Genomic DNA, 14824 nt, shown 5'->3' with positions numbered 1-14824 from the left:
TACGCAGTCCTCCAGCCACACCGCCCCAAGCCTGTAGCGTCACCTGGGGTTGTTGTAGCCGAAGTGCAGGACCTGGCATTTGGCCTTGTTGAAACTCATCCCATTGGCTTCAGCCCAGCTCTCCAGCCTGTCCAGATCCCTCTGTAGGGCCTTGCTACCCCCAGGCAGATCCACGCTTCCAGCCAATTTGGTGTCATCTGCGAATTTACTGAGGGTGCACTCGATGCCCTCATCGAGGTCATCAATAAAGATATTGAAGAGGACAGGCCCCAGCACCGACCCCTGGGGAACACCACTCACGACCGGTCGCCAGCTGGATTTGACTCCATTCACCACCACTCTCTGTGCCCGGCCCTCCAGCCAGCTCCTCACCCAGCCAAGAGTGTACCCATCCAAGCCTCTGACTGCCAGCTTCTGCAGGAGAATGCTGTGGGAGACAGTGTCAAAGGCTTTGCTGAAGTCTGGGTAGACCACATCAACAGCCTTTCCCTCATCCACCAGATGGGTCACTAGATCATAGAAGGAGATCAGGTTGGTCAAGCAGGACCAGCCCTTCACGAACCCATGCTGGCTAGGCCTGATCCCCCACTCATCCTGCACATGCTGCATGATCTCCCTCAAGACAATCTGCTCCATAACCTTCCCTGGCACCGAGGTCAGGCTGACAGGCCTGTAGTTCCCCGGATCCTCCTTATGACCTTTCTTGAAAATGTGAGTCACGTTGGCAAGCCTCCAGTCAGGTGCTATGTAAGATAACCAAACTCAATTTACTGCCAATGCAGTACATTGAATGAAAGAAAAAAAATAGCTTTTTTTGAAAAATAAAATAATACAAAATAAAACTTATTAGCTCTTTTCAGGACTGTGTAATGTGACTTTTCTTTTTTATAGCGATGGAACTGCGTATTCATTTAAGGAAAACTCATTGTAAGTTTCTTCATTCAGAGCATATACTGTTAGGTTCTAGACTATCATGAGTATATGTGCAGGCATATATGAATATACAGATAGAAGATGAAATATGTTGCATGTGTTACAAAGAAATAAAGTGCACAGCATATACTCATTTTGCACAAATAGTTACAGTTCTTTCTAAAGACATTCATTACTATAGAAACACAATATAACCTGTAACAAGAGAGCAGTGTAAAAATTCAGTGATAGTTTTAATTCTGCTATTTACTGCTCTTGTCAGCCAACTCAGAACTTAAATTGTACTCAAATGTTTCTCACATTCTGTTTCGAATTCTTTATATTTTCTGTTACTCTGGTGGTCAAAGAATAGCAAATCTTGTAGTGGAATTATTTATATTTTTTCACAACAACTTGCAGAAAAACATTTCAATGTTCTACACAGATCTCTAGCAAATTATTTTGCTACCAACTGTGATATTTCTTTCCCTAGAAACATCAGTCATGTTACTGCTTCTTGCCGCTAGTAATTTCTATCATACTTCTGAATCTTTGGTTTTTACTTATTTTATTAAAACTATTTAATGTTCATATTGAAAGCATGCCAAGAAGTTCATCTTGCTGAAGAGTCAACTGTTCTATCTGTTGCAGGCACTCTGACAGACATGGATATTGACCGTAACAACAAATGACAACGTAAAATTGTAGGCAGAGGAGGAATGTATCATTCAATTACATAATATTGCCTTTCCCTCCATATATACACAGTGTCAGTCAGTCATGTCTTAGGCAACATTTAAAAACTCAGACTGAGAGTGGAGTTCAAAAGATATGAACTCATGAACTCAGGTGTCCAGAAGATCACTTTCCTATTTACCAGAAAATATGTAGTGGAAAAAATGGGGAGAGACAATATTATTCAAATTTCTAATGCAAATGTATTTAATTTACAGTATCCACTAACTGCACGCTTCTTCCCTACTCTTCCCACAACCACCAGCCTTCATCATTATGAAGTGTGATGTGTCAAGTATTGACCTTCATAGTCTTTTTCAGTTTGATTTACTCCAGGCCCTCAATCATTTCAGTTATCAATCTATTGCCTCCTGTTCTAGTATATTCCTCTGTACTACAAATAAGAGTTTGCTCTTTTAGGTAAGTATGCACTATACATTATTATATCATGGTACCACATTAGGATCTTCAGGTTCATATACTTTTGTTTTCATTGTAGTAAATAATTACAAAGGTAAAAGTGATTTCTCTCAAACAGCAAAATCGAGAAGGCTGGAACTCTTTTCAAAGAACAATTATTTTTGGCCAACATGAAAGTTGGTGTAATTCTGATACATGTGGCTGACAATTGTCAGGCCCTTCTGCAAAGCAGGATGTGAGTTATTCACTGTGCCTCCTAGAGACAGCCTGAATTCCAGCACTGGAATGGAAATATTTGGAAGTATAAAAGTAGTTTGTATTGGTAGGAAAATACAGTGTCAGGTACAGATAATTATCCTCTGAGAGAGAATGAACTGGAATGGCAGTAACATAAATATGTAAGAACTCCAAAAATGGTTTGCTTGTGTAGCAGAGCTGTCAAGTTCTCTGTCAGACCCACTCAAACCATCAAGAGATTTTCTGTTGATATAGTTTAAACTAAATAAATGTTACTAGCCCACAGACTATTTTTTAAATCTGCATAGACATGGATGACATTTGAGTTATAGGTTAGACTTGCTAAGTCAGTTAACATATAGGTGGGAGTGTTTTTGTATTCCAAACTATGCAGTTATCAGATACAAACTTCTAAGTATTGCCCAAGCTTTGATAAGGAAATACGAAGACTTGTTTCAAAAAGCATGGAACTTAGTTAAGCAGGTAGGCAGGAGCTGAACTAGGAGATGAGTCACAAAAAGAGAATGATGACAAAAGTGTGTGCATTAGTGTCAGAAATATTGCAGGCAGAAGGAAGGAAAGCATTCAGAACAGATTTTGTATCTGATCAGAATGGAATGGCTAGAAACATTAGTAGGAACATCCACCCTGGAGAGGGTGGAAGACAGAAAGGAAGAAATCCAGAGTGAGTGGGAGTAAAGAAACACATTTGCAATTTCTTTATCAAGAATACACTGGCATCTTCCTGCTATATAACCTTTTTCTTTGTCTCCAAATGCCAGTCTGACAGTTAGAAGAAATTCAAATGTATTCATGTCCTTGCAGTAAATGCATCCAAAACTACATGATTTCATCAATAGTAACTGAATATTGAAGTAATTAATCTACTGAGAGTCAAATCCAGCCATTCCTTCTCATACTGCATTCTAAGTATGGACATAAGGTATTAACTCCTGTACAAGAAATTTAGAAAACATATAGAAAGAGTTAATGTTGCTTCAGGCACCACTTATTCTCTCTTCAGGTGACTCTTATGCATCAGTTGCATAAGGTTTACTTAAGGAAACTTGCTGATTAAAAATGTCTATTTTGCCACTCAACAACAGTAAGTCACATTAAAGAAAAGGTAGCAGCAGTCATCGTGCTTCTATTCACACTTTAGTTGTGTTCACCTTTGCCTTTTCTGTGCTTTATCTTTCTTTGCAAACACAATCTCTGTGGACGAAGGGGTGAAAGAAGACAAAGAATACCAATGTTGTTGCATCTCATTAATGAGGAATACTTAATCCAAGCAATCTCCTTCTAAATATCCTTCTATCAGCTAACAAATGGGTCTAACTGTTTGCAGTGAGAGAAAAATCAATTTATTTGGAAGTAGTGCAAATTTACCATGAAAAAAGAATGCTTCTGGAACACTGCAAGCTTCTCCCATTTCTGTTGATGAATAGTTACTTAGAAAATGTCCTAAAGCAAGGATTGCTCTTGACAGAACTGCACTATCATAAGAAGAGGCCTGGGACTGAATATATTTGCAGCTCCTTCACACTCCCTGTGTAGAACTACATCACTCTACTCTTTGGTTTAGTATTACCCTATTGCTGAAGAGCTATTCTGTTTGGTGAGCAGAAGAGCAAAAGGAAGACATTCCCTGTCCCTGATCATTCACTGACATACAAAGAGCACCTTGGTTTTGTCATCTCTGACTCATAATGCAAACAGAAGTGAGCATAATGATAGAGGAAGTTTCTAACTTCCCCTTCAGTCCCTCGCTCTCTAGCAAGGGTTGCAACTATTTAACCCTAACTGCTTTGGATGAAAACATCTCAGTGAGTCAGTTATTTGCAAATAGCTCTCCACCTTCTTTTGCATTTCATCTCTGTGGGTGCTCCACGTCTGCTTTGCATTTGGATGAGTTTTTTCATCAACATCTGCACACAAGTAAACTCTCAGCATCTTTGTTGCACAGCCCTTTGAGATCTAGCATCTTCTGATGACATCAGTAGCCATAAATTTATTTTAAAGTTTTGATTATAGGATGAGACAGCATAATTATTCACTGTTGGTGTTCAGTAGTTTCTACAGAACACAACTAACAGTTCCACAAAATACACCTTTTATGAGATGCATGTTTACAAACTCAAAACGGTCTTGGCTATTAAAGATAGAATAGGTTAGAAGGCTGACCATATATTGTTGGTGCACATAGCAGTCTTTGTTCTTTACTACAGCATAAACATTATAATTTTGCTTTCAGCCCCACCCACTCTTTATTTTTGTTGAAGCTGTTGAAATTCTACAGCTTAAGCAGGGCCAGTTGCTAAACATATCCTCTTGGCTGGTTCTTTTTCTTGCAATATAGCTGCTTTCTGATTTCACAAGAATTGACTCACTTCTGACACAATGTTCCAAGATGCACACCCACACAGTGTAACATGCAGACTTTATTCTTTCCTGCTCATATACTGGCACTCTCATCACCTGCAGAGGACTCTTACTTCATTCAGATGACTATATATGACTCCAATAGACTCACTTAGAAATCCAGTTATTATAATACTCTACAGAAAATTATTACTGATGGTGTGTAAAGCCATGCCAATTTAACTGAATATGTGCTGCAAGTTTGATTTTAAAATACCAATAAATAATGCATTTCATTATTTTTATGACAAAGAACAAATGATGTTGTACCTCATAAAGCTATCTGTCTCCACCTACACCACTGAATTACATTACACTGTCCATCCTTTTATGAAAATAATATGAAGCCCTTCCAAAACACAAAGAATTTTACTATTTTATTAAAAGCATGCTAAAAAAAGTCTCTTGCATAGCAGTTAAGCACTAACTAATATCTCTGTCTTCTACCTGAAGTAACTGTGAGAAACAAATAAATAAACAAACAAATTACATTGAGGGAAAGAATAAAATTTAACTCTATTTTCAGAAACAGCATGTGGTAAATTATGGAAGTTAAAACAATGAAACACCTAGAATATTCTAAGCAGGTCAAGACAACAGAAAAATAGAAATTTCAGATATGGAGGAATTTGTTTATGGGGTAACTATTTAAAGAAGTACAAAGTTACCTAAGGAAAATGACTAAGAGAGAATAGACAAACTGTGTACATCTGAAATAATATAAATGCAGGCAATCTCACTGAATACAGTGAGTGAAAGAGAGCTGACTGTTATATAAAATGTTATTACCAAATACTGTTAAGTGCTACTCCATAGGCTACCAACAGAAGAATGACTAGGAATATTGTGCAAACCAGCAAGGGAGAGGGTGACAGACTAGCAAGATTATACACATTGTTCGGTCTGAGGACATAAAGTACCAGCAAGGGGATAAAATCCTATTAAAGGAAATTTAAAAATAAATACTAGCAACATGTTTTCAATGACTAGATTGCTTGCCAAGATTTATACATATATATATACATATATATATAATCAAAGCTCTAAGTTACACCAGCACTTCATAGTACTATTTTTTTTGTCAGAAAATCTGATAATGGGGATAAAGTCTTTTCTCTCTCTAACTTGTATTATTCTACACTGTTAAGCTAAGCTTCTGCTGGCTCATTGTGCACAAAGTTAGTTCTACATTTGGTGTGTACATATATGTGTATATACACACATCTGCAGATTCATCTTCCATATTACAAGCATGGAATTATAGAATCATTTGTGTTGGAAAGGATCCTTATAGGTCACCTAGTCCAGCTCCCCTGCAATGAACAAGGACATCTACAGCTACATCAGATTGCTCAGAGCCTGACCTTGAATGTCTCCAGTGATGGGAAATCCACCACTTCTCTGGGCAACCTGTTCCAGTGCCTCACCACCCTTACTGTGAAACACTTCTTTTTTCATGTCCAGTCTAAATCTTCCCTCACTTAGTTTGAAACCATTTCCTACTGTCCTATCCTAATACATCCATCTAAAGAGTCTGTTTCCTTCTTTCTTACAGCTCCCTTTAGATAGTGAAAGGCCACTCTCAGATCTCCCTGTAGCTTTCTCTTCCCCCGGCTGAACAGCCCCAGCTCTCTCAGCCTCTCATGTAGGAAAGGATTTTCAATCCTTGGATCATTTTTGGGGCCCTCCTCTGGATGTGCTCCAACAGGTCCATGTCTCTCCTGTCCTGAGGACTACAAATCTGGACACAATACTCAGATGAGGTCTCACCCACGCTAATATTTGAGATAATATGTTCAGTAATACTGAAGGAAAACTAGGGCTACACAGAAACATCCCAAGAAATAAAAGCCATAATCCATGATTCCTTTAAAGATTGTTCATTTCACTGTTGAGATTTTTCTTTAATTCATAAGAAGGTCGTTTGGGAAATGGCTGTCCTGACAAACTATGGATAACTTTGACAATGCAAATGCAAACCAACAGACATATAGCAACTTGGAAGATGTTATACCATCAACATACAAAACGAAAACTTTGGCTGTACTCAATAAGTGCAAAAGAGACTGTTCTAGGACACCTTTGTTCAAAGTCTATCACTATTTTCTACTACAATCAGTGAAAGAATTATTTAAACACAATCTTAAAATAATTCCTTAGGGATTATATATTTCGCAATTGGAAAAAAAAAAAAAAAAAAGTAGGAAGTATTCCATAATTCATATAGATAGAAGAAAAATAGCTGCAAGTGGTTATGATTGCATGCTCAGAACAACATGCATTTAACACTAAAATCAAGAAGTTTGTTCTGTAGGTTAAAAATAAAATCACTTTCAGGGCCTGCTTTGATATATTTATTGACATTTTGAAAGTAAATCTTATAAAATATGTACTAGAAAATTTTTAGTGAAATATTAAGATATTTTGAATTAATAGATATTTGCTCAAAATTGATCCAACTAAAACCAAAACAGTGCTGCTCTTTGTCCAAAATTTGATCAAATCTTATTAGCCCAAATGACATAAAACTGTTATACTTTGCACTTGTTTAAAATTTTTGGCAGCTTTATGCTTCACATAATTTCTCACCAGGTCAAACAAAATCAATAGTGAAATTTCACACTGGATACCTGTTTTCAGTTTATTGCATCAGGCTATTTGTTTAATTATGTAGTGGCACCCTTTAGCAAAGGTCTGTCACTTTTCCCCATTGTTATATTTACATACATTGATGGCATATCCAGCAAAGTTACAGGAAATAGAAGATTATATTGGAAGATCTTTAATTTTTGAGAAGGAAATTCAGATGTGGTCAGAATGTCTGCACCACTTTCCAGCAGCTGGGAGAAAAGACACATACTTGAGCAATTCTGAATGAATTCAACTAAACTCACCCTCTTGTTTCAAGAACCAACCGTATTGGGTAAGAAGTAGAGGCAGCAAGTGGGGGTGAGGAGGCAGATACACTAAGGTATTAGTAGCAAGAAGCAGATGCAGCAGTCTTAATGCCATTACAGAGCAAGATGGAAGAGGCTCAGAAGAGAACTTAAAAGCTGGATCCAGTGTGATCTGGATAATTTCTTAAGAACACTTTGTTTTCATACAAGCTGAAAGCCCCTCAAAAATAAAAACTGTATGTGTTACCTCTGTCCTTGTAGATGCAGCATCTGGCACACACTAACTTTTATTTCCAATTTCCATTTATCAAACCGCTTGAATAAAATGTCCCTGGCTATCAGGAGAAGGGGTGTATTTAACAGCTTAGGCATAGCAATAGCGTGTTAGAAAGGAACATTCAGTTTTTGTCTATGCTTGGAAGGCAGAGTCATCAGTATATAATATCACATAGTAATATTGTTCTATTGAGCACCAGAAAGACAGAAGAGTCTGGAGAAGCATCTTAACCATTCTATTTCTTGGTTACTGGGATAGGCATACATAAGTCAATATTAAGCTTCATCCAAATTCAGGCATTTATTATTAGCATGTTGTCTCACTGTTTACCTGTACCATATTCAGCGTTTCTACAATGCATTAGTAAATATAATAATTAGCAAATCTTGATGCCAAAATCATTCAGCAGCATGTACTTCTGAGTATGTTATGTGTCAGCAACATATAGACTTATGCTATAATATATGCTAAAAAAAATATCTTTTTTAATAATTTGGTCAAAAATGCTCTCAGAAAAATGGATGTCAATTCCAAAAAAATCACATAAAACAAAATTACTCAATAAACCTATCTTTGTATGTGCACATCACATATCAATGCTTATTTTGGATACAGATACAAGAGTAGGGTAAGACTAACGAAGATCCTATCACAGTTGCTATCCTACTCAGAAAGTGGTGTTTCAAAGGCCAGCTTAAATCTTGTGCGTTATATACAAATACTGATAATAAAAATAGAAGCAATGAAAATAAAACCACCTACTTACACTTTTACTCCTCCCATGTAGAGTACAAGTATTCTTGTTCATGGTGACTGACTAAATTGGAAGTGTTCTGCAAGTTTCAGAGGAGATGTTTTCTTTCTTGACTTTTTGAATACCTGTTATACTGAAAACAAATTTATTTATTTAGTTATCATCAAGGTCTTTGTATGTTGTACAACATCCACACATAAGCTGCTGCTTCATAGTACATGTAAGTTGTACATTAAGATCTAATATCCTAAGATCCAATAAAGCAGACATTTCATATACCACTAGCTATACATGACACACAGTTACACAAAAATATTCCACAAGCATATCCATGAACAGTTCATATTTTCCAGTCAGTATCAAAAGCAGAATAAATCTCCAAAATTACAGAATATTACGGACGTCTGAGGCAGGGCCTTTCACCACAGATAATTAACTAGATAACTGCAGTATAATTTGTAATAATAAAATAATTGTTATTAGGTAATTTTATCCAGTTTCTCAGTTGGAAGGGAATTTCTTAACTTACATATCAGTCAGACCAGCAGGTACACACTAAATATAAGAAAGTCAGCTAGAGTAATTTTCAAATCCAGGTGCCTAGGGATATTTATACCAGCAGTTGGGTGCTTTCATAGAGGTGACAGGGTTTGACAAATTATCCTCTGTATTACAATAATGACTAAGCATGAGCTCTAGCAACTGGTAATGACATGCCATGGAGGCTTTGAAAAGCAGCATTCATCAGCCTCTGGCTAAGTACACACCAGTCATCATGGACAAGCAGAGTTAAAGGGAAATTCGTGTGCCCTAGGATAAGGCAATTGGAAGCTTTATATTCTCATTCTGGGCCAGGTATATTTCTGCACACATTTTTTCCTTTGCCAGACAAAGATGAGATATAGCACAATTTCTGACCAACAAAGTTGTCATAGCAAAAATCTCCTAATGTAGACTCAAGCACAGTAGCAAAAAATTACAGGCATAGCTTATTTTCCTCATGCACAGGCACATTACTGATACAATTCATATGGATATAAGAAATTTCACACTAGGATAGACTTCATCCATATGAGCATAATTTTACAGAATCACAGAATAGCCCGGGTTGGAAGGGATCTCAAATACCATGAATCTCCAACCTCCCTGCCACATGCAGGGCCACCCCTGAGGCCACTCCCCATTTAATACTAGACCAGGCTGTAAAGGCCTCCATCCAATCTGGCCTTGAACAGGGATGGGGCAATTTTACTAGCATAACTTACTGTTTTAAAATGACAATGTCTTTAAGACTCTCTGAAGCCCACTTCCACAGTTAGAAGACTAACTTTTCAGTGCCAGTGTGATACTAAGAGTCAGATATTCATTTATGCACTATATATAGTTGTAGTCTCCCTCTCCATCAGGAGAACATCACGACTTGTAACATGACTTAAAAACTGGCTTTACTTTGTAAGAAATCCTCTTATCTCAATACATAAGCAAGGCTTCTGCACACTACTTCATCTTTCGGTTTGTTTTCTAAAACTCTACCACTTCTTTAGATAAATAATAAATATGTCTTGATTATTTATGTATTTAATTATTTATAGGCAGCCTCCAGTTACAGCGAAGCAAAGCCAAGAGTGGAGGAAACAACTAATATTTTTTCATATTTAAATACAATAGATACATATAGTCCGCAGTGTTACAACACCAAAATACATGATTTTCATTTTAGATATTAATCCACTGAAAGAAACAAAAAGCTGTATGTATGCAAAAAAATCCTGCCCCTCCAAAATCACATTAACAGAGTTGGGAGTATAGAGGCGGTGATTAGTGGAATGAACTGGGAAAAGCAGGATGTTAACATATAGGCTATTTTTATGTGCTTTCTTTAAGAAGATAAACATTTCCTGAAAACTATTACAAACTACTCCTATTCTGTTATCATGAATGTATGTAAATGTGCACAAGAACTATAACTATGTTTTGTGGAAAGAAAATGAATTTTCAATGACTTTTACTTGCAATCCCTACATACAAGTCAGTACCCACAAAAAAATTATTTTAGGGTTACTTTTCTTATTTAGCTAGCTAAAGGATGAAATGGATGCAAAGGGTGATAAATCGCCACGTAATCCATTCCAGCATTGTTCAAAATACACAAAATAGAATAATTTACCCATCTAATTAAATAAGGTAATGCATTTAGAAAAAAGTCCTACAGGTCACTTAAAATGTATGGAAACGCATATGAAACCGTGGTGTTGGATTACAGCTTTATCTGAGCAAAGCAATAGTAACACAATAAATTGAGTCATTCATTTCTTACACAAATTAAGAAAGTTTCTGTCTTAAACATTTTAAGTCATGTTTGTATAAAAACCTGTAATGTAACAGTTCATACCTTACTCAGAAAACACAATAGCAAAATTCTTAAAATTAATGAATACTAAAGAAAGAAAAAAGAGCATTCAGTGCTGGGATGAAGTTGGAGGAAAGAATTTCTTGCCTGGCATATATTTGACCAATGAGATTGATTACTACTCTGCAATGTAATATCTAGAATTATCACATGGTCTCACAAGAAGAGAACTTTTAATAACCTTTAGAAATTTGAAGAGAACCTTAGAAAAGAGATCTCATTTAGCCAGCCCAGAGGCAGCCATCCTGGTGCCATTCAATGTAACAACGTGACCCATAAAGACAGAGCATGCCCTACTTTCAGATATTTAAAGCTGTAAAAAAGTTTTATTTAAAGTGCTATGAAATTATATTGAACATGACACATACTACTAACGTATTACCAGGGCACTTGTTACTAATCCACTGGTTATCTAACTGGTAAATATTACCAGGGCAGTTACTACTAACCTTACCAGGTTACCCTCATAAGAATTACCTCCCCCTTGCCAGGTTACCCTGGATTATCTCCCCCTGTACTCTGCCCTGGTAAGGCCTCATCTGGAGTACTGCGTCCAGTTCTGGGCTCCCCAGTACAAAAAAGACAGGGATCTCTTGGAAAGAGTCCAGCGGAGGGCCACAAAGATGGTGAAGGGCCTGGAGCATCTCTCCTATGAAGAAAGGCTGAGTGAACTGGGTCTGTTCAGCCTTGAGAAAAGAAGACTGAGAGGGGACCTGATCCAGGTCTGTAAGTATCTAAGGTGTGAGGGGCAGAGTGGTGAGGCCAGTCTCTTTTCAGTGGTGAGTGGAGACAGGACAAGGGGAAAAGGCCAGAAACTGCAGCATAGGAAGTTCTGCACAAATGTGTGCAAGAACTTCTTTACAGTGAGGTGACGGAGCACTGGAACAGGCTGCCCAGGGAGGTGGTGGAGTCTCCTTCTCTGGAGATGTTCAAGACCTGCCTGGATGCCTACCTGTGCGACCTGCTGTAGGGAACCTGCTTTGCCAGGGGGGTTGGACTCGATGATCTGTGGAGGTCCTTTCCAACCCCTACGATTCTGTGGTTCTGTGATTCTGTGATTACCATAAGAAACTGCTCGAGCATTAGTTATTCATATGCATTAGGCAGAACTACACCATTTTAATTATTAATTCCTAGTAATTACTATGTAATTAAAATGCAAATATTTCTACTGGGTTAATAGCTCAATAATAGAATTTTCATTTTTCTGAAATAAAGATTAAGGGATGATAAAATAAAAATAATTTTGTGTTCTGTTTCCAACTGTACTTTATGGCTACTTTTTCAAACTGTTTGCTTGTAGCAGAGGTCCAAGACAGCGTATCATACAACACAAAATATTTTAAATAATTTCAAGAAATTCCAAAATGTTAGAAAAAGTAATGATAAAGAAATATTCAAAGAGGAAAAAGGAAAAATAACTAGAAATTTAGTCAGATTCCTTGGGCTGAATCAAGAAGTTTTAAAAGAAAATGACAAAGAGTTCTTGTCACATCTAGGATATTATTGCTGTTTGTATGCATACCTTATCATAGGAGGAAAATTTCCTTAAAAAAAAATAAGGTATAAATTGATACAAAATAATCCCTCGTGCACAGTGTCATGCAATACTGCTTTGCTTGCCAGATAGCCCCATCTTCTTTTAATTTTATTTCATAATCAAAGTCACTATAAGTTGTATTGTCATATATTTAACTACATGTCAAATCTCTTACTTTTTTTGATATTTACAACATAACTGTGAACAACCTAGAGTGCTCTATGTTTGTGTATACCAGGCACTTCTCCATCTTGTACTATGCATTTAACAAAGAGCAATTAATGTAAAGCAAATAATGTGAAGACTGTGCCCACAAGAAGTTAGGGTTCTGTATGCTTGTATGCTGTGCTTCCTCACTCTTACATACCTAGTTTGAGTATTTTAACATTAGATGCATATCTAAAACCTGAGCAAATGGATTTCAAAATACAAATTTAGATTGATGTGATCTGGGGAGCGTACTGCTGGCAGCTAGCAAGATTATAGTACTGCTTATTGTTTTACCAAATCTGATTCTAATGGAAACTGTTTGTATCACAGCTGTGTCAAAAAAAAGCTTTAGGCTTTTATTTTTTCTTCTCCTTTCTGTGAGATAACAAGCATAAATGTTACAGTTCATCATTAGCAAACACTCATAATCTAGAAAAAAAATTAAATTTATTAAGACTGCCAATCATTGCCAAAAAGGTTTTATAAAAGATAAAACATGCACTTAAAAATATGGTTTGCTTCCTTTTGTCACTCAACATCCGGATGCGTGAGTGAGATGGAGAAATGATACAGTTCATCTCTGACATATCTCTATTTCTGAGCAGTTCTAGACTGGTAACGTAGCCAAAGTTCTTTCAATTAAAAAGATGGGAAAAAAATAAAAGCACATCATCACACAGGATTAGATATCTCTCAAATTAACTACTTGTCCCTCTGATCTACCAGAAGAGTCCCGACACTCCTCTGAAGAAGGTATGCTGTTCACAGATTTTAATCTCAGAAACAAGCAAAGCACAGTCCCTTTACAATAACTGATGATAAAAACACAAAAGACCTCAGCTTCTCTGCAGTGTGTATGACTCATCCAGTGACCAAGACTGATTCTGGAATGCTTTAATGTGGGCTTGTTTAATTTCAGTAGGAGATGCTGTTTAGGGACATTGTTTTTCCCCAGTACAACAGAATATAGAAGAAAAGAGCTGAAACAAAAGAGCAAAGACAATTCAGTGAATCTATCAAGTCACAGCAATGAAGTTTTCAAGAGCAGCAGGCTGTGAAAGACCTGGATAACAAGAGCAGAAACACAGGAGAAAGGAAACAGAGTGAAGAGGAAAGAGGTCTCAAAATAAGAATGTTTTTACATCCATCTACATCAGAGTATATACTAAATTTTTATTCAGCCCTCCTATTTTTAGCAAGAAAATGTCTTTCTCTAGTTATAATGACTGAGTAGGGAAAAAAAAATCTTATACAGACAAATTACCAGAACTACTAATAAGAGAGGGTAGTTGAAAAAAAAAACAAAAACAAAAACAAACCATGAATATTCAAGGACAAATGCATTCATGCATTCCTATTGCAGCCTAGAAAAATTTATTTCATTACTCATTAGCTAAAGCCTGACCCAGAAATCAGTCAGACTTGCCTAGCTAGACTTGCTTTTACCTCTCTTTATTCAATTGGATGGGTTTTTATCTGGGTCACTTCACAATGTAGCTGTTTTCTATAACCACAGATTTCTTCAGTAAGAACAGAAAGTAATGTAAATAATAAAATGCAAGGTGATGTTTCAAGTAAATTAGTGACACTGATCTACAGATATCAAATATCCAGAAACTGAGCTTGAAAGCTGCCAAAATCTCAGGTATTTTAAGTTACTTTTGAACAGTGAAACAAACAGAATGTCATAATATCAAGCAGAATTTATGTGACATTTGTGTTTACATATGTTTATACACAACTATAAGAAAGCATACACAGCATGAGTGTGAGCATTCTACATTCTTCACATTTGGCAAATGCAAAGCAAGCAACAATTTGAATGTTGTACCAAATGGCTAAATAAAATGTTAGTGTTAAGGTAGTCAGATAAAAAAAATAACCACACAACTTATTTGGATACTTATGTTACAAAGGTGAAGAAAAGCTAACGATTTCTTCTTTCCTTGTATTCTCCAAGGTCTATTAACACTACCACAACATTGGAAAAATGTATGTTTATACAACATTA

At 36.6% G+C, this 14824-nt stretch overlaps 1 protein-coding gene across 1 annotated transcript in view; it reads right to left on the bottom strand.

Moving 5' to 3' along the window:
- PDE4D (phosphodiesterase 4D) overlaps nucleotides 1–8707 on the bottom strand; it is a gene marked incomplete at both ends in the record, with an annotated part of 482189 nt that extends 473482 nt beyond the window's left edge. The window contains one exon of the mRNA XM_079548413.1: nucleotides 8666–8707. Coding sequence (XP_079404539.1) covers nucleotides 8666–8707 — 42 coding nt within the window. The remainder of the gene's footprint in view (nucleotides 1–8665) is intronic.
- Between the last annotated feature and the right edge of the window lie 6117 nt (nucleotides 8708–14824).

This window comes from Tetrao urogallus, assembly GCF_951394365.1.
Source record: "Tetrao urogallus genome assembly, chromosome: Z".
NCBI lineage: Eukaryota > Metazoa > Chordata > Aves > Galliformes > Phasianidae > Tetrao > Tetrao urogallus.
Note: the sequence above shows the minus strand (reverse complement) of the source record. Positions and strands in the feature narration are given on the sequence as shown.